Source organism: Capra hircus, chromosome 14 (assembly GCF_001704415.2).
Source record: "Capra hircus breed San Clemente chromosome 14, ASM170441v1, whole genome shotgun sequence".
NCBI lineage: Eukaryota > Metazoa > Chordata > Mammalia > Artiodactyla > Bovidae > Capra > Capra hircus.
In genome coordinates, this window is record NC_030821.1 from 78,807,982 (window position 1) to 78,832,820 (window position 24,839).

The following is a 24,839-nucleotide window of genomic DNA, read 5'->3' on the forward strand; positions in this document are numbered from 1 at the left end:
TTAAAACATAAAAGTATATGAGAACTTCACGAACATCCTATTGTTCTTTACTGTAAAGGCTAAAGTAAAACAAAATATTTCACAGGACATAAGACAGAATGTCATCAGGCTTCTAAAGAATTTCAAACTTTACCCTGAGACAGAAGAGACCTACCATACTGCCCTGCTTTGCCTCAATGATGGAGAGAGCCTCTTTGGAGAAAAGAGGATTCCTATGGAGAGGGGACACGTGACCTCGCTTTCTGAAATACCTGGATCCAGAAAGGTCTCCCAAAGGACGCATGGCCACAAGGAGCTCACATTTCAGGGAACCCAGGGGTATTAGCACAGGGCCAGGGGCTTCCCAGGTAGCTCGGCAGTAAAGAATCTGCCTGCCCAGCAGGAGATGCCGGTTCAATCCCTGGGCTGGGAAAATCCCTTGGAGAAGGGAATGGCTACCCACTCCGATATTCTGGCCTGGGAAATCCCACGGACAGGGGAGCCTGGCGGGCTATAGTCCATGGGGTTGCAAAGAGTCGGACATCGTTCAGCAGCGACTAAGCACCAGCACCCTTGAAAGGCTTGGCAGAGAGGGTGACATCAGAACTCGGCCCTGGAAGAGGACTGGAGAAAGTGCCAGGAATCAAAGGCACTGAGAGAGACCCTATAATCGAAGAGTCAGCACCCACAGGGCAGAATCGGGGGGCCCGCCTGGTAGCGGCCGGCGTGGCTGACCTCAGGGGAAAGCACACCCAGCTTTCACCTGTGAGTACAAACGGGGCTGTGGGGGGTTTGTGGGTCTTTATTATTTCCTTTTCTACTTCAGGTTTAACTTCCACAATTTTTCTGCTTTCTTCTCGTTGAGGCTGAGGTTTATTGATGGAAGGCCAGGTTCTGTTCCACCACAAGCATTGAGCACTATAGATTTCTCCAGAAACACTGCTTCGGTGCCCTCTCACAGATGGCATGTCGTGCTTTCACTTTCACTCATTTCAAAGCCCTTTCTAACTTTTCATTTATTCTCTGACCCATGGGTTACTTGTGTGTCATTTTGTTTCCAAATGTCTGAGGGCTTTTCAAAGACTTTTGGTTACTAGTCTCTAATTTAATTCTACTACTGCCAGGATATGCTTTATAAAATGAGACTCCTTTTATGTTTATTGATATTTGTTCTGTGGCCCTCTGTATATCAGTCAGGGCTCTCTGAAGAGACAGAACCAGAAACCAACAGGGCACCAGTGTGGGCAGCTCTGTGCAGACATCTGGACAAAGAGGCTCATTTTAGGGAACTGGCCAATGTGATCGTGGTGGCTGGCGAGGTTGAGATCTGCAGGGCAGGCTGAAAACTCACTCAGGAACTATGTCAAGCCTTGAGGCAGTATTCCTTCTCTGGAAGTCAGAGCAGCCTGGTGTGCTGCAGTCCATGGGGTCACAAAGAGTTGGACACAACTTAGAGGCTGAACAACAACAATTTCAACTGGTTGGATAAGGCCTACTCATACTATTAAGAATAATCTCTTATTTAAAATCAACTGGTTGTAAATATTAGTCACGTCTCCAAAAGTGCTTTACAGCCATATCTAGACTCACATTTGACCAAACAGCCAGGTGCCACGGCCTAACACAGTTGACACACAGAATCTAACCATCACAGCCCAGTATGGTGGGTGTTGGCAACTGTTCCAGGTGCACTGGAAAGGAACATATATTCTGTACTCAACTGGTGAGTGTTCATAAATGTCAACTGGATCAAACTGATTGACAGTACAGTTCAAATCTTCTCTATCCTTACTCATTTCTGTCTACTTGTTCTATCAATAATTGAAGGATATTGAACACTCTAGATTAATTTCGTCTTACAATTCTATCAGTTTTTGCTTCATGTATCTCGAAGCTCTGTTATTAGGCACATAAATATTTATGGCTTAAACTTTCTTGAAAAATTGAGCCCTTCATCATTATGAAAAGACCTTTTATCCTTGGTAATATTCTTTGCTCTGAAGTTTACTTTTCTCTGTTCCCCATAATGCCAACAAGATTGGTGTAAGAATGGTGCATCTTTTTCCATCCATTTAGTTTCAACCCATTTTTGTCTTTATATTTAAAATTCATTACTTGGAGACAGCTGGAGGTGGGTCCTGGTTTTTTATCCAATCTGACACTCTCTACCCACAATTAAGAGTATTTAGACCACTTACCTTCGATCTGCTTACTGACGCAGTTAAGTTTATTACTGATGCGGCTTAAGTGCTGTTTGTTTTCTGTCCCATTTCCCTTTGCTTCCTTTGCCCTCTCTTTATTCCTTCTTTTGAACTAATTAAATATTATTTTGCATTCAACGTCTATCTTCCTCATTGGACTGTTAGCTATAATTTTTTGCTTGTTTATTGCAGCGGTTGTAGGGAACTTCCTTAATATGATAAAGGATGTGTATGAAAAAGCTACAGCTAACATCACACTTAATGATGAAAGACTGAATGGTTTATCTCTACAATCATCCACATGGTTAGTACGATAAAGCAGGAAAAAGGAATGTTATCTTGCCTGGAAAGGAAGAAGTAAAGCACTCTGTTCACAGACAACCTGAACAGCTACTAAGAACAGTCTTGTTGGATTTAAGATTCACTACTTAATTTCGAAGGTTCCTCTGAGTTTTGTGCTCACGGGCCTGTATTAGTGGACAGTCATGACCTGTCCTTTTGACAAGACAGGTGCAGCAGGCGGCGGCCAAACCGGCACATCCACACGGCAGGACGCAGACGGGCAGGGTCTGGGCGGGTGGGTGACACAGCCTGGCTCTGCCTGCTCTGTAACCAGGGCCTTTACCAGGCCCCTTGACTCACCTGTCCAGGCAGCCCCCAGTTCTGTCCCTCCTCCCCAACCTATGCACTGCTTTTAATAAAACACCTGCCCAAGGGTGGTTTCACCGGATCTTCAGTAACAGCCTAGTGAGAAAGAATTTTCTCCCCAGCTGCAGGTGAGGGGACTGCGGCTCGGCGGTTTTCAGGGGGCAGCCTGCAGGCAGGGGCGGCAGTGCCGGCATCCTCGGCTCAGACCCCCGCTGCCTGGGCAGAGGCCGGCATCACTGGCTCCCCCGGGAGGTGCCCGTGGACCCAGCTGCTGCCCTGAAGACGGAGCAGGCAAGGGTCAGAGAGGCCATGCTGAGAAGTCTGGCTTACAGCAACCTGACATCTCGCATGCAGCCACTCCATGCCATCTGCTTCCAATCCGAGGGATCCTTCGGGCTGGTGGACGGGCGTGGAGTGGCTGAGGAGGGAGCGACTCTCTGTGAGAGTCTGAGGAAACACATGTTCTCTCTCCCCACTTCCAGAGGGGCTCCCCAGAAGCCGCTGTCACTGAACAACTTGTTTCCATGACTACACTGTTCCTCAGAGAGGATTTTACACGTTTAGCATGTTCCCAATTAAAGCTGTCCTTGCTTTGGGGAGAAGGAGGATGCAACAGGCTCAGCAGTGCCAGGAGACCCCACACGACACCCCCAGAAGCACAGAACACCCACAGACACCCCTGCCCCGCCGAGCCTCACGGGGGCACATCTAGACCACCGCGGGCAGGTGCAACATTCCACAGGTTTGGACTCACCACACCGCTCGCCTAGCACAGACCTCAGACAAGCCAGGGGGCTCCCTCTCATCAAGAAGGCTCCCCTAAGTCAGCACGCCCGCCCAACAGCACACCGACAGCTCGAAGAGGAGCCACGTGTGTGATGTGGGTAAAAGACAATCATGCCCCAGCCGCCACTGACAGCAGATGGAAGCGAGTGGGGCACACAGCCAACCGCAGAAGTAAATGCAACAACACTGAGGGGCCTGACCCGGGAGGAGGGACACGGCGGTGGTCATCCCAAGACGGCAGGGAAGAGACACCTGGGACCCTGGGAGGAAGCCACTTCCCCAGCTTCCCCTCCATGGCTCCCTGCCGACAGCCCCACCAGCCAAGAGCACCCAGCGCCCCGTGGTCCCATGCCTCCCGCGCTTGTAGACCTCCATGCCTTTGCTCCCTCGGCTGGGATCTCCTTCCCACATCCCAGGGCATTTGGCCAGCATGAGAACCCGAGCACAGCTCTCAAACTTCTGAGCGAGGGTCTAAGTGACAAGGGACCCCGGCCGTACCAGCCTCCCTCCTCCTCCCTGCAGGGCCCTGAGTGGAGAGACTCCCCCTAATCCAGCTCCTGAGCCCTTCACCCACCAACGCACCCACTGTCATCCAGGCGGGCGTGGTCCCCACCCCCCACTCGCCGCAGCTTCTCGGCAGGCGGCCTTGGGGCCCTTCCGGCGTGGTCTCGTTTCACCAGGAGCTGCCCGCGTGGCTCCCGCTCTGTTGACCCGCTGACTCACAGCCAGTGCGGCCAAGCTCCTCTGACAGGTTGAGCCAGGAACTGCCCCTGTTAGACGTGGCGAGTGTGAGCAGCGCCCCGAGAGGCTGGGCCTGCACGCGGCCTGCCCGACGTCCCCGTGGCTGCCGCTGCGCCCGTTCCGGGTCACAGCCGCGGAGACGCTGGGGCCCGCGCTCCACACGCTCTCCCTGCGCAGGCGCGTGCGCCGCGCCCCCAGACGCTGACAGCGCGAGCGCGCGCGGCCCTGCCTCTCCCGGCGCTCAGGAGACAGCGCGCCTCCGCCCCCGCGCCTTCGCGCCAACACCTGCTCCTTACGGTGTCTTCTCTCTGCCTCCCTTGTTGCCCACAAACCAACGCGTGGAAAAAGCTGCCTGAGGGTTACGAAGCGTTTCTGCGATAAACACCTGAACTGAGAATAGTGACTCAACAGATACAGTTTTCAAGTGAACAAGAAAAAGGCGGGCGATGTCCTACTTCCGTCAGGACAGTCCTCCATTCAACCCACAAAGTCTCGAAGCTTCAGGAAGGCCGCGTCAGCAGCAGCACCACACAAGGCCCTGGAGGCTCCTGAACCTCACGGGGAAGGAGAAACACCAGCTTCCCACAAACTCACATCTGTCGGCAAATACATCCTTCCTCTCCTTTCTGAAAAACACGCCAACTTTGCCGCCGAAAGGCGCAGGAGAAGCCAGGAGCGCCGAGCGGCTTGGTGGGCTGCCGGGGCCGACTCACCTTCACGTGGCCCGGCTCCCCGGGCCGGCCGCCCTCGGCCGCGTTCACGGGCTTGCTCTCCACCCGGGGTCTGACCACCTGGCGGAAGGGGCTGCACAGCGGAAAGCCGCTCACACTGATGCCGTCTGAAAGAGGAAGAGAGAATCGTGAGTCGGAGGTTGATCCGATTTCTTTTTTTTAATGTAGAAGATTTTATTCAAAGATCACTGGCATCTGGAGCAGGGCTCCGGCGTGTTCTTGCTGCTCCATCTTGTGTAAAGGCCAGCCGCCTGGTGACTCTCCTGTGCACGCAGTCACAGCCGCTACAGATCAAAGCTGAGGACAGGCCGCCTCTGAGAAAGGCTGGGTGCCTTTCCATCTCCCGGCCCCTCAATCACTGCCAAACCCGGCCCAGCTGCCTGTGCTTGGACGACACCCCCTGCCGTCACCAGCCTGCATGAGCTGCTCCTGCAGCCTCCATTCCCGAGGCTGGCTTCACCTGGCCCCCTAACTCAGACTGCAAGCCATCTCCTCTCCCAGTCCCAGGAGCCACTACTGGGTCAAAGGACTGTGTGAACCCCTGTAGAGGGCCCACCACCGCTGGCCGTCTCTCCAAGTCCCTGACGTCACCTGTCAGCCTAACCCGGGGACTTGCCCCAATGTCCTTGGTCTCACATCCGCATCCCATCCGCCCAGAAGTCTTGTTAGCTCTCAAGGTGCTTCCTGAAACGGCCTTCAAGGCTACCACTCGGGTCTGGGTCCCACCGCCTCCCTCCAGGGCAGCAGAGGAGGCCTCCTTGGCTGCCCCTCACGTTGCCCGTCCATGCGCCCCCACAGCAGTCAGTCCACAGAAATGTCAGTCAGGTTACGCCCCTCCCGGACTCCCTGAGCTACTCAAAGGCCCTCTGGACAGCACAATGGCCACACAAGGCTGAAGAAAAATGCCACCCGCCCTCATTTCCAGACTATAAACACTGCTAACAGCAGTGCAGGAAAGTATCTTCTGTGCCCCCCAAAAACCGACTCAGTTATCAACTAGAAGCACTTCTAAATCAGACCGCCAGTTGTGAAGAAACGTTTGCTGGGAGCATCACCATGAAGAGTTAGTTTTTAAATGATTTGCATTAAGCAGAGAAGAAGCAGACCCAAAACACAATTTCAGGAAGTGGCTGCAGAATAGTTCATGAAGCCCTCAGGGTCCCAACAGAAAGTCGACAGAGCAGCAGGGCAACGCCGAAACTCAGTGACAAGCAAGCCAGGCGCCAACGTGTCATCCAACCAGCGAGCAGGGGAGCACGGACCCCAAGAGCAGCTCAGACTCAACAGGGACCGAAAGCACTTCAGGAGAGCCTCCTGATCACAGCAGGTAGACCAGTCAGACCAACCCGGCCACCGAGAACCCTTGGAGGGCATGGACACAGCCACTTTTAAATCTCTTCAAGGTACTGGAGGGCTAACAAGACCAGGAAGAGCTCGTGTCCATGATCCAGGCATCAGCCTTCCCCAAAGGCACCTTCGGCTCCTGGAGAATGGATAGAAGGGCTGAGAGTCCAAGGAGAACCGTACACACTCCCTGGATGTGATGGGGAAATAAGGACTTTCTGTAGCTCCTGAGGGGAGTGGGCCCTGGAAGCTCTGGGTGGGAACCCCAGAGGGCAACATGCTGAGCGAAGCGCAGAAAGGAAACACTGTGGCCCCCAGGACCAGAGCCCAGCTTCCATTAGGTCCGTACATGCAACCGGACTTGGCCGGTTCTGCCAAAACACGTTCCCTGTCAGCCCTACCCTGCCCTGCATCTCCTCCTCATTCTGTGCACCTCTGACCACCGTCTCCGTGGATCCTAACACCCTACTTTGTCATCATGCGTCCCCAGCCGCCCTGGCAGACAATGCTCCTTCCTCGGCACCCCAGCACCGCCCTCACCCCAGGCGGCCCTGCGTCCAGGAAGACCGGCTGCAAGGCAGGGCCTGGAGGACTCGGACGGGCCAGAGAAGATGAAACGTCTATCAAGAGGCTGGAACCTGGCGAACGTGCAACAAAAATAGCCATCATGATTATTACAACAATCAATACGCACGCCTGAGATCCCTCACATGACCTAAACCCCTTGAAGACCAGGCTCTTCTCAATTTCACTACCACGCCCCCACAGCAGCTGCAAAGGCTCCCGCAAGTCACAAACCCACAGCAAAACATTAAGTAAATGAAAAAAATCACAGGTCAAATTTGGCAGTCTACACACCACGGTCAACAAAAATTCCATCATCCCAAAGTCACATTCAATAATCAACTCAATTCTCCATTAACTGAACTTTCCTCATGTGTCCCTGTGCAAAGACCCATTTGCAAAAGTAAATCCAAAGTCGTGAGGTTTGAAAGAGCTTTTTCTCTCCTTCTTCTCCTTCCCCCAGCACCATGGGGATAATCTATAAAGCCCTCCACTACACCACAGTGCCTGCTGTGAACGGCAGCAGTATCATGAACATAGACATTTGCAAAACACAAACTCTACACTCTTGAGACTCTAGACACTAGGTCCAGTGGGGCCTGTCAGGGAGCCCCCGAGGGACGACTTCAGTCGTCCCTGCTGAGTTAAGAGAGGTGCCTGACGGATTTAAATGCCATCCCCTCGCTCCCCACACACGGCCTGGGGTAGAGCACAGCTCACCCCTCCCTGGGGAAGTTTCCATCACTCGTGACGCACAGGCGGCTGGCTCCCAAAGGACTAGGGTTCTTGTCTGCCTTGTTTCACACTCGTAACCGCACTGCACATGCCCTTTCTGCAGGGTCCAGGGGCTCTGTGCTGCAGCGGGGAATGTCCTGAGCAGAGGGCCTATTTGTGCTTCCTCGTGGAGCAGCTCCCTCTCCACCCCAGGTGGTTCCAGGGGTGGCTCTGATGCAGCTGTGGTGAGAGGCAGAGACCTTTCATCAGCAGCAGCAGATCCAAAGGACGGACATGAGACGCCGGCAGGGCCTCGAAGAGTCTTTCTGAGACTTGATCTAGGAAGGGCAGGCAGGGTGGTTCCTCCTGAAGCCACAGGCTCTCAAGACACAGGCTGGGGCCTTCCTGCACCCGCTGTTCCCACCACACAGAGACTGAGCAAGCCACAGCACCCTGCGACCTCAGCATGCTTGACTCAAAAATGGGATCCAATGCAAGGGAACTGGTGAGAAGTTGCACTAGAGGGCTCTGAGATGTCAGCCCTGCGCCAAAAAGGCTAAAAATTAGACCTGAAATTTGCCTCCTTTTCTGACAAAGACCTCAAAACCTCAGGGAAACCTCAGAAACCTGTAATCTTCAAGCTCAGAAGAAATATACACAAGGAAAGCTACTCTCTGACTTCACAGACTAAAATATTCTGCCCCCTGATCCAATGAAGAATGGAAAAGACAAGTGACATATAAATGATTAATGGGGACAGAGGTCAGCAGCTAGGACGGGAGGCAGAAGCTGGCCTCCGGAAGGTGGCAGAGAAGCCCTTCACCTGCGTGGGGACAGGGCCAGAGAGGAGGCAACAGAGGGCGGCAAGAGGCTGGATGGAGTCAGGGGTGAGCAAGGAGGGGCCGCTCCCAGCCGCGCGGGTGCAAACAGCAAGGAAGCTCTGCTCAGCCGTTATCGGCCAGTTTTCCTGCCAACTCAGGCTACCGCAAATAGAACAGAGAACAGACGGGAATGACAACTAATGGGGAGACAAGACCAAAAAAAGTTACTAACAGACGAAGGCAGCCTCGTGGGAAGACCGCTGCAGAGCTGGGCAGATTTATGAGGACAGAGGGTATTTAAGAATGGGACGAGCCTGGTAGATCATCGTGAATCAAACTGAGCGTTTAGAGAGAACTTCAGAGTTACTGTTTATAGTGCTCAATTTTTCTATTAAGAGCATCTCTGTGGGCAATTCAGAAATACAGTCTAACATGCTAAAATAGTAACATGTCTCTCGAAGTCGGCTGTATCCAAGTATGGTGACAACTGGGAGAGATGACAGCTGGAAGTGGGATGCGTGCAGTGGGGAGAAACAGCACACTCACGATAGAAACGCCGCCCCAAGAGGGGCTGGTGGCTGCGTGTCTCCTGTGACTCGGCGTGGCACCGGGTACTCTGGACACGGCACTGACTGCTCCCCATGCTCTGCGAGGTGGGGTGGGCATGATCTTATTGGCTCTGTAGATGAGGGACTGGCGAGCCTGAGAAGATAAATAACTTAGCAGTTCATCAGCAGTGTGGCGAGAACTAGAAGTCAGGACTGTCGGATTCATGAAGACCTACTACAGCCGGGACAAGCAGCACACTTCCACCCTCCCATGAGCTTCCAGAAAACCTCCCGGCCAGGCTGCTGTGGCCAAAACCTACACAGCACCCCCTGGGAGGCCCCTCACAGTGGCTTAGCATCTGTCTCCGGCAAGGGGTGGGGAGGGCCACTCAGGGAATGTGTCTGTTTTTGCGCACTTTTGAAAGAGACACTAATGCCAAAGGCTGAATGCACATTTTTCTCACCGATGCCAGGTGTGCAAAATAAACTACAGCAGGATAATATACATCTACAAAGGCCAAAGGAGATGACCGTCTCCTGGTGGGAGCTTGTCAGGGCACGCTGTTGCAGGTGGGATGTACTTTGAAGATGCTTTTTAAATTATTCATAAAGCCCATGGGTGCCAAAAAGCCCATCTGGCGATCATAAAACATCCTCAGGAAAACCAAAGCAGGAGAAACATTTGGCTCAGGAATCAGGCAACACTCAGCCTCAATCTTCACAGAGAAAGTGGTGTGTTCATTCATTCAGAAACTTGGGGATATGCTTAGGAAGAAAAATAATTCATGTAGAAAAGTGGCTTTTATATACTGTCCACAAGGCAACAGCCCTCGGCCCACGCCCACGCCTCTGATGGCACTGGCCTTCCGTCCCTCTAGAGCAGGGGGTGGCGCCCCTCCCACGGGGCCCCGTCGGCCCTCAGTGCTCTCTGCCCACGAATGGCCTCTCCTTCCTCCACAGGCTCTCATTCCAGGTGCCCTCACCCAGCGCCAGAGCATCTCATCTTAACGTAGTTGCTGAGACACGACTAACGTGTCATAACCTGCAGACATTTCAAGTGTACAATCAGGGGAGTTCTGATGGTCATAAAACAAGCAGAGCAACTGAGACAGTGAACGTGTAATAGATCGCATGTGTGCATAGACGTCTGAACACTGTGACTGAGACGGTGAACATCTAAGAGAGGACACGTGTGCACAGACATCTGAACGTTGGGCTGGAGTCAGCCTGAATGCTGAGTCAGCCTGTTTTCAGCGTAGTCACCCCACCTCTCAGCGTCTGCTGTGAACGAGGCAGCATCACACAAAGTCCTTTGAAGCTGCAGCCCTGAAATCTGGGAGCAGGACCTGCTTCCAGTGTCCCAGGTAAGAGAAGAAACACAGGTACAGATCCACAGGGCAGTGGATACGAGATGCACCCTCACCGCAACGTCCGGCTGTCACCTCCAAGGTGAAGCGCAAATCCACACCTCTTCACAGCAGACCAGGTGTCTGACACGCTGCAAGAGCCAGTTTCCTAGGAGATCACATTTGGAAGCCCGCTGAAGACGATGCTTACCTTTGCTGAAAAGTGACACCATTTGAATCACAGGCCACACCAGAAATGAACTCCAGTGGACTTTTAAACCACTGGACAGTCCTGTTAGCTTCAGGACATTACTGAGTTTCTCCCCTTCTAAAGATGGTCAAGGGGGAAAAGAATCAGGTGATACCACAGCAGATGACGCTTATTCAAAGATAAGGATGCCAGTCACCCCTGGTAATGGAGCTCTGAAATGGGAGCCTGAAAGTGCCACCTTTTCTTTGGAAATCTTTGAAGAAGTGAAGGATAAAGAGACTAGAGGGATACTGTATAGCACAGGGAACTATCATCAATATCCTATGATAAACCATGACAGAAAAGAATATGAACAGATATATATGTCTAACTGAATCACTTTGCTATATACAGAAATTAACACTGTAAATCAACTAGACTTCAATTAAAAAAAAAATGTTAAGACACATGAGGACATGTTCAAATTCCAGGCGTATTCTCTTTCTCCTGTTGTTCAGTCACTAATTGTGTCTGACTCTTTGGGACCCCGTGGACTGCAGCACGCCCAGCTTCCCTGTCCTTTACCATCACCCAGAGTTTGCTCAAACTCACGTCCATCGTGTCGGTGATGCCATCCAACCATCTCATCCTCTGTCGCCCCCTTCTCCTCCTGCCTTCAAATTTCCCAGTATCAGGGTCTTGTTTAATGAGTCAGCTCTTCGCATCAGGTGACCAAAGTATTGGAATTTCAGCTTCCGTGTCAGTCCTTCCAATGAACACTCAGGATTGATTTCCTTTAGGATGGACTGGTTGGATGTCCTTGCAGTCCAAGGGCCTCTCAAGAGTCTGCTCCAGCACCACAGTTCAAAAGCATCAGTTCTTCAGCACTCAGCCTTGTTTCTCTGTCCGGAACCGATCGCCTTAAGGAGCACTGGACACAGAGGCAGAGCCCAGGCCCTGCCAAGCCCCTGGCCCCCAACCTCGGGAAAGATCAACACTGATAACTGATCAACAGAAGTGCTCTCAACAGTGCTCATAAACGCTGCACTCACATTTTTCCTCTGGTCTTACACATCTTTCATACCTTGTTTACATGTATTATTCCATTCCTACTTAGAAACACAAATAAATGAACATTAATTCTCTGAAGAAAGCCTCAGAAATAGCTCAATTGGCATGTTATTTTAGGATAAAATTCAGAAAAACCAAACCAGAGTACTGCCAATTTGGAAGTAGAATGCCTTTTCCACAAGATGATAGAGGGAGAGCAGTGATCCCAGGCCAAATAATGACACATGCTTGTTCTTTTAAAAACAAGAAATTCAAAGTATAGCCTGAATGTCTGAGCCCTCTTCACAGTAGTCCTCAAGCACTGCACAACCCTGGAAGATTGGGAAAGTCATTATTTCTTCATTAAAGAGTTAGCCACACCACAGAAATCACAAAGCTGATGGCTTCAAGTGAGAACATTAGTTTTAGGAATTATCAAAAGGAAAGGTTCACCTAGCATCATCCCCTGAAACCTTTTCTCCCCAATAAATCAGTTGTTAATACAAATTCTCTTGTGGAATAGCTATAAGAATTCTCTTTCTCACCACACACACACACTTTTCAAAAATTAAGTTCCCAAAACTTGCTTTCTGCCACAGTTTTTACATATACGTGAAAAACTATTTTCCCAGCCCTCCTCCTTTCATGCCCTCAGGTCCTCCTCATCCTGTGAGTTTTACCTCCATCATCACCTCTGTAGACAAGCCTTGCCCCACTTCCTGTCATAGCAGAAGGTACCTCTCCTGTCCAGCACTTAGCAAAGCTGCCATTTTTCATTTACGTGCGACACTGCCTCTCTCATCAGACCTGTGCAGTCTTAACAGAGTGATTAACAAAGTGATTAATATCAAACAACACTTGAGATCTTTAGATGCACCGTCCCCATCACAGGCGACCAAAGCCACACACGACTCCTGGTCACCCTCCTGGAGTTTCCCCGGCACAGACTTCTGACAGACAGCACTGCCCGGGATGCGAGGCTCCTTGCGGGCAGGGGCTACATCTCATTTTACATCTCAGGACCATCCCGAGAGCAGCAGAGCACAGGTCACCTCACTCTACTGCACTTCACAGATACTGCATTTTTTACAAACTCAAGGTCTGTGGAAACCCTGCTGGGAACACTTTTCCAGCAGCATTTTCTCACTTCATGTCTGTCTTGCATTTCGGTATTCTTCACAGTATCTCTGACTTTTTCAATATTATTATGCTATATCTGTTATTATATCTTTGATCAGTGATATTTGATGTTACTATTACAGCTGTTTTGGCATTTTTTGAGCAACGAAGCATTTTTAACTAAGTCATGTGCATTCTTTTCTCAGACACAATGCTACTGCACACTGAATAGAATACAGCATACACAAAACTTTTACAAGAACTGAGAAACACACAATCCTATGACCCGCTGTAACTGCAGTGTCCGCTTTATTGTGGTTGTCTGGAACTGAATCCACAATATCCCCAAGGTGTGCCTGTGCCTGGAACACACACTCCAGAAATATCTGTGGAGGGGAAAATCCACGCCATAACTGCTTACTTTATTAAACTACACACTGCATTATAAAAACCAAGAAAGAAAGAAAGTCTTGTTACTTAATTAGAACAGTTCAGTTGCTCAGTTGTGTCTGATTCTTTGCGACCCCATGGACTACAGCACGCCAGGCTTCCCTGCCCATCACCATCTCCCGGAGCTTGCTCAAACTCATGTCCACTGAGTCAGTGATGCCATCCAACCATCTCATCCTGTTATTCTCTGTGATCCATGTATTACTAGTATTCTGATTAAAACAAAATACTAGTAATTTGTTATACTTCTATAACCTCAAACATTCCATAATATCCACTCCCATTCAAGTACTAAAACTAAAGCAGATAAATTAAAATGGTTTTACAGATGAATTCTACCAAACATTGAAAAAATTAACACCAGTCCTCCTCAGACTCTCCCAAAAATTGAGAAGAGGAACACAACACTCCCAAATTCATTTTCAGACCTGGAGAATGAGTAAGTTTTTCTGGAAGAAAGAGAGTCTATGTCAATGGTTCCCAAACTTGGATATTTTCATGAACCATTTGGGACACTTTACAACATCCTGAGGCCCAGGTCATACTCCATGCCTATGAAATCATGAGGTCTAGAGCAGGAGCCAGGCAGAGCTTTTAAAGACCCCCAGCTGATTCCAACATGCAACAGAGTTCAACCCCCTCTCTGGCCTACACTAAAAGGCAGAAGGCCTAAGAAGACGTGGCAAGTCAGAAACATGTAATTCAGTGGTTTCTGGCAAACAAACCAAATGATAGAGAAGAGACAGGTGGGCAAGGAGACCAAACAGGTAGCCAGGGCAGGACCACACCCACCGTCCTGGTGGCTAGGGCCCTTGGAAGGTGCAGGGCAGGAGTGACGTGGACAGGTTCCACTCGGAGAAAGGACTGCAGGGAAACCATGTATGACAGCGAAGAGGGGGCAGAGTGAGCTGCTGGGAGACCACTCAGAAGGCTCCCAACAAGGTCCAGATAATCAATGACCAGAGCCTGAAGCAGAGCGCTGACGGTGGGTGTGGAGCGCTCACAGCACACCAGCCTGCAGGGATCCACGGAAGTCACCTCTTTCACCTTTTAGCGGGAAAAATCCTCTTCAATCACCTTTCCTGAACACCCAATCTGTCTCCTGAGAATCACCACCACCACCTTGGTGGTCACGTGAGCAAACGTTCCAAAAGACCTCGGCCCCGGTGCCCGCAGGAAGATCACCTGTTGCTGGTGAATGACAAACACCTGGACTTCATCCTCTCCTGGTGGTTCAGAGAGTTATGAGTTCAGACCCGAGTCAGCCGTCCCTCTTGCAGGCTGACAGGGACCAGGGGACCCCCAGGTTATGAGACGGCGGGGGCAAGAGCCCAGCTCTCTGTCTCACTCAGAGGTGCCCCCGGAGCTCCAGGAAGCAGAAGCAGCCTGACCTTTCCCTCGGCTGAGCCATCGAGCTGTGAGATGACGGCTTGTGAGTCGGAAGCTAGTGGGCAACGCCAGCTGAACATAACGAGGGGCCAGCTGTCCACTGCACCATTAACCTTTTCCTTGAGAGCAAAAGCAGAGAACCTGCTGAACACACAACAAAAACAGCATGTAGTCTGACAAATGACCAACACAACCTGAAAATCATTGGAGATCTGATTGAAAGGGTGTGGGCTTCTGATTACAGCTTGGAGATGTTGAGAACTCGCGGGGAAAAAAAAAAAAAACACATCACTTCCATCCTGAAGACAAGAAGACACTTGACAAACTAGAAATTGACTTGTCCTGAACTGATGAGAGAAATGAAGTGCTAGAGAAAACTAACCTGAAATCTGTGGGCAGGCACCTCCAGAGAAAAGCAGGACCCCAGCACAGGTGCCTCTGCGGGCCACAAAGGCCAGTTCACAGGTTCAGCCAGACACTGCAAGTGCCTGAGAAGGCCTGGCGTGGGCAAGGGGAGCAGGAAGCCCCCAGGGCTTCCATGCACACCACGTACGATCTTCCACCAGGGCAAGGACGCCCGCTGGGGCTGGAGGGGAGGGGGCCAGAGCCACTGCCCCACAGCAGCCCCTCCCCTGACCCCACGGGATCAAGGCCTTCATCTGCGGGGCAACAGCACAGAGTAGAGCGCAAGACAGGGGTGCAAACCCCTGTGGCTGGGGGAGGGGAACGGCAGCCGCCAAGCAAGCCTGTCCCTGGCCTCACCCACCCTATCTCCCCCAGAACCAGAGCCCTCAGAGCCCACAGTCAGCCCTCGGACCAGAAGCACAGAGAAGAGGTCTGGCGGTGCAGTGGGCTGGGGCTGATGGTCACTGAAGCCATCTGAGCAGAGGCAAGAGAGCACACTTGGAAAGGAAGAAGAGGACACTGGATAGAGCTCTGAGCGATTCTGCTCTGTGACGGTCAAGATGGAAGGGAGGAGGCAGCATGTGGAATGGACGGAGCGCAAGGAGGAGAAGCAAGAGGGAGGAGACCTCCAGGCCGGGAGCAGGCTTTGGAATTAAAGACAAAGATGGCCCTGGCCCCGTCTCAGTCTGGGGGCGCTGTAGTGTGTGGGACCAGAAATGCAGACAACTGTGGCAGCAGGGAGCCGGAGCGGCCCCGGGGACCAGAGGCTGGAGGCACAGAGCCCAGATTCCGAGGCCACCGTCCAGCTCCCTCCCGGGGTTCTAGGGAGAGCGGCCAGCACCTCTATCACATGCTCTCACATGGGGAAGCGGGGACGGGGTAGGCGGGGGGCAGGTGAGGGGGAACAGGGGAGAGATGCAGTACAGCTTCCAGCCTCCATACTCTGTGGCCTCAGAAAAAATCCAAGTTAAGAACGTCTTCTAAAAAAGTAAAAAGAAAATCAGACCTTTATGAAAGCCTCAGGAATCTAGGGATTAAGAAAACAAGAACTCTCCTGATATTAAGATTGCAACTGGTATTTGATTTCTGGGTAATTCAGGACTCACTGGTCTTTAAAAAGTGAGACTGCATCTTCCCAGAACAAGTATCTGCTTTTGCAGAGAGCGGCAGACCAGGGCAGACGGGCTGGGTGCCGCCAGGTCTCAGGCACAGTCCTCAGGGAGGGACAGCTTAGGGACAGGAACACACAGGGTTCCATAGCAAGGGCTGCAAATAAAACCAGTCCCCAGCAACGGTCAGAGGCTGAATCTGCAAACTGTGAAGATGCAAACATAATGAAATGCTGAAGGTAAACATGGCTTCTTTTTTTTAACCCAAATCTCCAACTGTGGACAAAGAACTGAAATGATTCAAACTTATACCATAGGCAGATTTTGTCTTAGTTTAACAAACGAGACATTTCAGGCAAGAAGCACTTCCGTGGGGAGCAGAACAAATTCTAACAGCTCACCAAACACTGGGCCAGCTCCTCAACCCCACGCTGCAGGCACCCCAGGCCCCCAGCGGGTCGGATGCACTCGGTAGAGACAAACCCCTCCCCTGCCGCCTGCCCGCCGCGCACTCTCTCCTGCTTCACATCTACGCGCTGCACCTTCGAGCCCTCACACCTGCCACCTGCCGCACTCTCGGCACCAAGCCGCCCACCCGCCTTCTTCCCACAGTCTCCATCACGCCAACCTTTTCTCAGAGAACTTTCAGGGACTCGCCAACAGAGTCTGAGCTAGTTCCCTGAGTTTCAGGCCTTCCTCACCCCCGAACCTACCATCCCGACCTAAACCCCCTCCTTGTCCTGAGCCTCCAGCCACGGCCACCCGCCCAGCTCACCCCGAGTCGGGCCACCCGCCAGGCCGCAATCCCCTCCCTGAACGCAGGGTCAGGCCGGCGCGTCTCGCTCCACAACATGCCTTTCATCTCCTCAGCGAGGTCGATCCTGGGATCTTCTCTGAGGCAGGCCCTGCGCTGGGTGCTGGGAGTGGAGAGATGTGAAGGGATACAGTGTGGGAGAAGCCGTGGCAGCGTCTGGAGGTGCCGCGGGGACACGTGGGCCGTGAGGCGGGCACGACTAGGTGGGGCTCAGCAGGCAGACGCAGGAGGGACAGACACCGCCGGCGCAGGAGGGACAGACACCGCCGGCGCAGGAGGGACAGACACCGCCAGCGCAGGAAACAGCGCCGCAGGCTCAGGACAACCTGCCGTGTCCCCAGCGCCCCTCTCCAGGACTGCCTCCCCTTCTCTCCTCACATCGACTCGTTGGTGGAACCAGGTTGCCTGCAGAGCTGACCGTCGTCTGAACCAGAGGAGCCTCACAGGTTTTCTCATGAATTGGCAGGGAGAGCCGCGAGTGCTCGTCAGTCTCAGGTGTGACGTGGGGTGACACGAACCCACAGGCGGCGTGTGTTCTCCCATCAGGAGGACCATAACGCCTGCCTGTCTCTTATTTTGCTGTGAGGATGCGCATGGTCTCGACCCATAATCTGTTAGGAACTGCAAAGTGGCAGGCTTCTAATTCTACCCGCCCTTCTCAAGTGCTGGCTGGAATGCTTCTGTGAAGAGAGACTGCCGTCATCAACTCTCAGGCCGTCCAACCATACATTTGAACGGAGAGGCGGAACACGTGTTCATTACCTGTCACCTTCAGGATGACATCACTCTCCCCATCACTCTGAGGCGGGGAACCCTCTCTGGAAGCACTCAGAAGCCCTGACTGAAGTGCAGGCATCAGCCCGCTGAAGCTCAGACTGCCAGCAGCAGCCTCTTCACGTGGGGTCCTCCTTAGTACCTTCGCTCTGACAGCTTCCCTGCTGCAGGCTCCGCAGGATATTCCCAGACCACCTCACCACAGACACTTCCTGCCCCAGACCTGGAAGGGGCCACTTCTCCAGGAAGCCCTGGCTTCTCTCAATACCGGGACACAGGCATTAGGAGGCCCACTGTGGCCGAGCTGCTGGGTGTCTAGGCCTTGGAGTAGACACGGCAGACGGATGGATCTTTACACACCCCATAATTTCTTCCTGCTACCTTTTAGTTAAATTCTAGACTACGGGTTTTTACTTCATCTCTGTCATCTTACATCAGTTACCTCTTCCACGTGAGAATCCGCGTTCAGCAGCAGAGTCAGGTGCTAGAATTAGATTATCACAGAATGGATCGTTAACTTGATTCTACGTTAACATACAGTTTCAGAATACCAGGATCAACCCTATGTCCGCCACAGCAATCACTGAAGCCAGTTTAATCTCACTCTTGCAGAGAGTGGTATCACTATCCTGGCAGAATTAGAGTTTTCTGCTGTCTTCTCCCCAAAGAACACTAATTTAGACCATCACGCACACAGGAGAGGGCCTCTGTGGAGGTCCAGGGACCCAGCAGAGAAGCCGCAGTACACACTGAGATTGGACGCACTAACTCTACCCAGCTCACCCTCCCTGAAGGCAGCAGCTCAGCGCCAGAGAGACGGAGTCAGCCAGACCTCCTCCCTGGAGGGACATTGTCAAGATGGTGGGGGCAGGGGGTGCCGTGCTTTCTTGGCTGCGCAGAACGAGTGCCAAGATGAGGGCTTCTCTCTCACCTCGGCCAGAATCCTGAGGCCCAAAAACATCTTCAGAGTCTATTTTCAATCCAGGACATGATTAAGGATTGCACATAGATAGCATCAGAGTGTTAGATCTCTTCCACCTCCTCTAATGGAGAACAATCCTTCCAATTGTTTTTTTTTTTTTTTCCCAAACAAAATGGAATCATCTACTTTATAGAGGTGTTGGGAAGACAAAATAGAAATAATGCAAATAAAGTGGCTGATCCAGATCTGATATGCAATATCTAACAATGCTCAACAAATATTCATTCTCTTCCATGTGTCTACAGCCCACACTGGGTCCAGTGTCCTGCTCTGCATGGCAGCTACATTTACTGCTGCAAGCTTTTGTTGTTTCTGAAACATTTGTTTGTTTGACTGCTCCAGGTCTTAGTTACAGCGTGCAGCATCTTTCGTCTTGCAGCACGTGGGATCTAGTTCTCTGCTGTTGCTAAGTCACTTCAGTCGTGTCTAACTCTGTGTGACCCCATAGATGGAAGCCCACCAGGCTCTTTCTCTGACCAGGGATCAAGCCTGGGCCTCCTGCATTGGGAGCTTGGAGTCTCAGCCATTGGACAGCAGGGAAGTCCGTCTGCAAGTTTATGAAACGGCATCTAGATTCAGAAACCACAGCTAATGCGAGAGCCTGCCTGAAAGGCCAATCCAGAACCCTAGCTAGAGGTCTGAAACTGCCAGACCAAGCACCCGCCATGGGGCATCTCCCAGGCTCCTCTGCCCACGGGATTCTCCAGGCAAGAGTACCAGAGTGGGTTGCCATTTCCTCCTTCAGGGGATCTTCCTTACCCAGGGACTGAACCCACATCTTCCTGCATCTCCTGCATTAGCAGGCAGATTCTTTATCACCGTGCCACCTGGAGAGACCATGGAGAGGGCATCTCACTTCAAATACTGTATTTGCCAGACCACTAGATACATTAACGCAAATTTGTGTCAAAGTAGATTACTTTAACACACAATAAAAACTATCTTCTAATTCAGTTCTACTATTAATATAAATGCCATAAACCATGACACTGCATCACAAAAATAAACACACATCAGTACAAAAATAAATAAAGAGGGCATCTCGTTAACGACAACCATGCTCCACTACACCTGTGCTTTATCTAACCGACCGGAAACTAGGACAGCCTTACACTTATAGGCCAGTTGGTAATCCTAACTCTAGTTCTCTTCCATTTGGTTTTATTTTCAAAGTGAGAAGAAGGTATTTCCAGACTATAAATCCCAAGCTGCAATTTTACTTTCAGCTTAGGAGGGCACAGGCAGTCCTCCAGAATTCTGTAGCTAAAGGCAGAAACACAAGAAGATACATCCATGCTGAACACATAAAGTCAAAGAGCCACCAAAACGGAAGCAGCTTTGGTTTCCACCCAAAGGGTCTGTGCTCTCTCGCTCCCAGGGGCACCCCACCCCAAGTGAGCGGCAGTACCAGTCACCGTCCGCTCCCTCAGCTCTCACGTCCAAGGTCCTCAGCTGGCCATGCACTTGGCTGGACACACCCCTGGGCATGACAACTCATCAAGCCTTCCCAGGATAGGTGTTGGGCACCACTGACTCCGCCAAACTCCCTTCTTGGGGAAAAGAGGTCTCTGTCTACTGACAGAAAGATGCAGTCCAGTGTCATAAAGTCCTTTACACAGAGGAAATATCCATTTCACCTGGCATTTTTAAGTCCTTGTGTATTGTTAAATCTACATGGTATTTTCCGTTTTTTGTGTGTCCAACAGTAAACTTACTTTTCAATCTTCATGGACACAGTAAAATTTTAATAGGTACACTCCCGAGAGTACAGGAGAGGACACTTCACCAAGTGTGTCATGGACTTAGTGTGCTGTTGGCCAGTTGCTAAGCTGTGTCTAACTTTTGGAACCCCATGGACTACAGCACGCCAGGCTCCCCTGTCCTTCACTATCTCCCAGAGTTTGCTCAAACTCACGTCCACTGAGTTAGTGACGCCATCCAACCATCTCATCCTCTGTTGCCCCCTTCTCTTCCTGCCCTTAATCTTTCCCAGCACTGGGGTCTTCTTCCAATGACTCAGCTCTTGGCATCAGGCGGCCGTTGTTACTGCTGTCCGGGGGCAGGCCATCACTCATTCATCTCTGCTTTCCAAGAGCCCGGTGGAGTGTTCGTCTCTAATGAGAGGTGGTTACATGTCTTGTAATACTAAAAATCCGTAAGGGGGGAGAGGGAGTATAATATAACTAACACTTGTTGACGCCTTACCACAGTCCAGGTGAAGGGCACATCCTCCCAGCAACTGTACAAATGGGGTATTACTGTCACCTTATAAGTTAGGAGACTGAGGCAGAGAGAAGTCAAAGTCACATAGTTACTAAGTTCTAGCAACGGGATCCATTGACTGTCTCCAACAACAGCCTTGGACTGGCAGTGGCCCCCAAATCCATATGTCGAAGCCCCAACCTCTGGTGTGACTAAAATTGAAGCTGGGCTTGAGGAGGTGATGAAAGTCAAATGAGCCACAGGGTGGGGCCTTAGTCTGAGAAAACTGGCATCCCTGTGAGCAGGGGAAGAGACACCAGGCTCGCTTGCTCTCGGCCAAGGAAGGACACGGAGAAGAGGCACCGTCTGCAAGCCAGGAAGGAGGCTCTCACAGAGCCCGGCCACACTGGCCCCTGGACCCGACCCCCAGACCCCCAGCACTGCGAGCAGACAAGCGCGTGCGGCAGCCACGCCGGCTGTGCAGCTCTCTCTGGCCGCCTGAGTGGATACACCCCATGATGCCCCCATGCTTCATAAACCGACACAATTAATCTCCTCAGTCTTACCCCTAATCAGCCAGTCCTCATGTTATGACAAAAATAAGCTCCTTTTCTCCACACTCCATCTTTTTATAGAAATCACCAGACTTTGAAGGAGAACTTTATAATCACAGCTAATTAGATGTCTAAGGGATCACAGCAGTTATACTCGGGGGAAAAAAAAAAGCAGTGATTCCTATATTCCACTAATTCAGGATGACCTCCTGGCAAATGAGCACAAAATGGCAGAGAGTGCAAATTAAGAAACCGTTCAACTAAAAAGTACTTTTATTACTTTCCACGTCCACGGTAACTCACTCACTAAGCGCGTGCCCGGGAGAAGTCTCACGCTGCTTGAGTCGATGCATGACAAGCACGGAACAGAGACAGAACAGCGGGGCTGGGGGGATGGTGATTGCTGCCATGCGTCTGGGGGCCACCACGTGCTAATCAGAGTCAGGGAGAGCTTACCATCGCTGAGGTCTTGGAGGAGATTCTCCTGGCAGGAGAAGTCCAGCTTCACTTTGATGCTGATGGTGAAGGTGGCCACCTTTCCAGGTTGCAAAGGGAACTGGGCAAGGGTGTCTTCCAGTTTCCAGCTCAGGAAGTCGCCGTACAGTTTTTCTACAATGACAGCAACAAAGGTGATAATCCTCATGTGACAGAGGCAGCCTGAGACCCAGCAATGCTCCAAGAAAACCCACGTGCATCTTCAACAGCAAGGGAAGATGCAAACCCTGTAACGTGACGGATCAAAGCGCCAGAAAATTCCAGAATCGCGGCTGCTGCAAGGCCATCACCTGCGTCTGTGAGCACCACCTTGGACAAGAACACTGCACTCTGTTCTCAAGAGGACCCTCCTGCTACAGAATAATGTACAGAACACACAGATTCTATACACTTGCCAGCAACTGTTTTACTTTTGAGTTTGCAGCCTATTCTGGAAAACACTGATTAGGTTTTACAAACTGACCTGACCTCCAGTCCTGAAGCTCTAGCCGCCTGCTGGAACGTATTCCTCTCTGGGATTTTGGCCCACACCTGACTCACAATGCAAGTGACTGCGTCCCCCACAAAGCACTAGCAGGAGCGAGATTCTCTCCATGACCCCATCACGCACAGCCTACAGTATGTGTCAACCAGGCTAAGGCAGTCTTTGTCTTTACTTTTCTATCTCATAGATTAATTCGGAATGGAAGGGTGTAAGAGACGCCAGGCAAGCTGGAGCCAGCATGGACAAGCCCTCCGTGTGGGCCCCGGGTGCTGGAAGCCCGGATCCTAGGCCCCAAGACTACAGCCGTGTGCACTAACACCTCTCCACCAGCCACAGCAAATCTCTCTCCGAAACGCCAATACCGGCCAAGATGCTGAGGCCCTGCCACACCCTCAGCCCCCACTGCCTGCAAGCTTAGGGTGCCCTCAGAAAGGATCTGACTGAGCTGCCAGTTTCTGCATTAAGTTCCACGTCCTAAGAGCGACATGTTCAGACAACAGGCAGGTCCACAGGGAACGGCTTGTTCACCTTCTGCAGCCAAACCACTGAGGTGTTTACACCTCAGTAACGACACAGACGGGGTCACAGTACACGCACCACCCCCCAAGCTGCAGCAGGACACAAAGCCGAGCTGCTTCCTTGTCGGGTTTGATGTTCTTTTATGCCTCAAAGGTGGGCCTTTCTGGTTCTTCACTTCATTTAGTTCAGTTCAGTAGCTCAGTCGTGTCCGACTCTTCGTGACCCCATGAACCACAGCACGCCAGGCTTCCCTATCCATCACCAACTCCCGGAGTCCACCCAAACCCATGTTCATTGAGTCGGTGATGCCATCCAACCATCTCATTCTCTGTCATCCCCTTCTCCTCCTGCCCTCAATCTTTCCCAGCATCGGGGTCTTTTCCAATGAGTCAGGTCTTTGTATCAGGTGGCCAAAGTATTGGAGTTTCAGCTTCAACATTAGTACTTCCAATGAACACCCAGGACTGATCTTTAGGATGGACTGGTTGGATCTCCTTCCCTTCATTACTGGACTACAAAACAGAATGTCCGGGGAGCTTTTCAAAACCCTACACAATGACAAGCTGTCAGCAGAAACGAGATAAACATAAATCAATAGTGGAGCACGTGTCACTAACGTTCTCCCCTGCGGAATTTAAATAGTTTCAGAAGTAACAGTCATTATTGTAATGCTCGAGTTTAGCTCTGTGCAGTCACGTGAAATGGATTATTTGACACTGACAGTAACAGAGGAGCCATTACTGTGCTGACCTTCCACGTCTGAGGACCTTTCAGAGGTGCTTCCAATTACAGAGACTCGGCCGCTACACTCACAAGACGAGGGAGCAGCAGAGATGCCCCTCAGTCAAATCGCCCGTGAACTGCTCAGCACACCAATGTGGAGTCGCAGCTTCTTGTCAAAAAATTAAACTGGAAGAGTAAAGAAATTAAGGGATGTGTATGTGTATTTATATACTCAGGTACGTGTATATCTATGTTTGTAGACACGCTGACAAGAATCTCAGAATATCTGCAGGAAAGCAAATACAACACATTCTTAACTTGGGCTTAATTATAATGAAATTTATGGTTGCTTAAGTCAAGGTAGAAGCTTGCCTCTTTAATCACCTACAAATAAAAGACTTGCTCACAAACAGACTGCAATTAGAATCAGACATGACATGGGCAGTAATCCTTGTTGTGCTGGGATGGAAGGTCAATGCTCGGCCCTGTGTCAGGAGTGTGTGATCGGGGGACCCATGTGCGCCACGAGCACCCAGATGACAGATCTGGGAGGCCAGCATCCTACCCCAAAAAAGACCTCTTATGAGAGTCATGATTATTTAATGTGAGGGAGAGGAAACTACCCGAAATATTACTACCACTCAGCTGGCATGCAGCAGCGCTAAACAGTGAAAGTTACTATTGCTGTTGAGACCTAGCACGGAACTGGGGGAGGAGGAGTTTCCTGGGGAACTCGCTCAGGTTCCAGTTTAGGACACTCTCCCGTCCTCCCTTTTATGTTACATCACTCACTGGTGCTGACGGCTTGTTGGTGCCAGAGAATGTAGGGACAAGAGTTATTCCCTCGGTGTATCTTGGAAGCAGATGGTTTATTTTCATCAGTTTAATTCCACATGTAAATACACGGCAGCTTATGGTGAGAATTAAAAAGGAGCGACAGCTGACGTTTCTCAACTGCAAACGTGTTGGTTCGAGTGGACATCCAGCAACACACAAGACGGAACCAGCTGTGTGATCCAGACTCCCTCCCCATCCACAGAGTGAGGGTCATAGTAATTGACCCCCTGCCCTCCAAGAGACCAAACTGAGAGCTGGGCCAGAGGTGATGCTGACGGTGTCGGGTGGACCCAGCACTGGAGGAGCCTCCCCAGTTCTGC

The 24,839-nt window shown here is 51.3% G+C and overlaps 1 protein-coding gene across 6 annotated transcripts in view; it reads right to left on the reverse strand.

Annotated features, from left to right (window-relative positions):
• TRAPPC9 (trafficking protein particle complex 9) overlaps positions 1 to 24,839 on the reverse strand; it is a 391,636-nt gene that overhangs the window by 265,787 nt on the left and 101,010 nt on the right. For all 6 annotated transcript variants that reach the window (XM_018058608.1, XM_018058607.1, XM_018058610.1 and 3 more), the window contains 2 exons: positions 21,918 to 22,070; positions 5,069 to 5,193 (listed from right to left, as the gene is read on the reverse strand). In XM_018058608.1, coding sequence (XP_017914097.1) covers positions 5,069 to 5,193; positions 21,918 to 22,070 — 278 coding nt within the window. The remainder of the gene's footprint in view (positions 1 to 5,068; positions 5,194 to 21,917; positions 22,071 to 24,839) is intronic.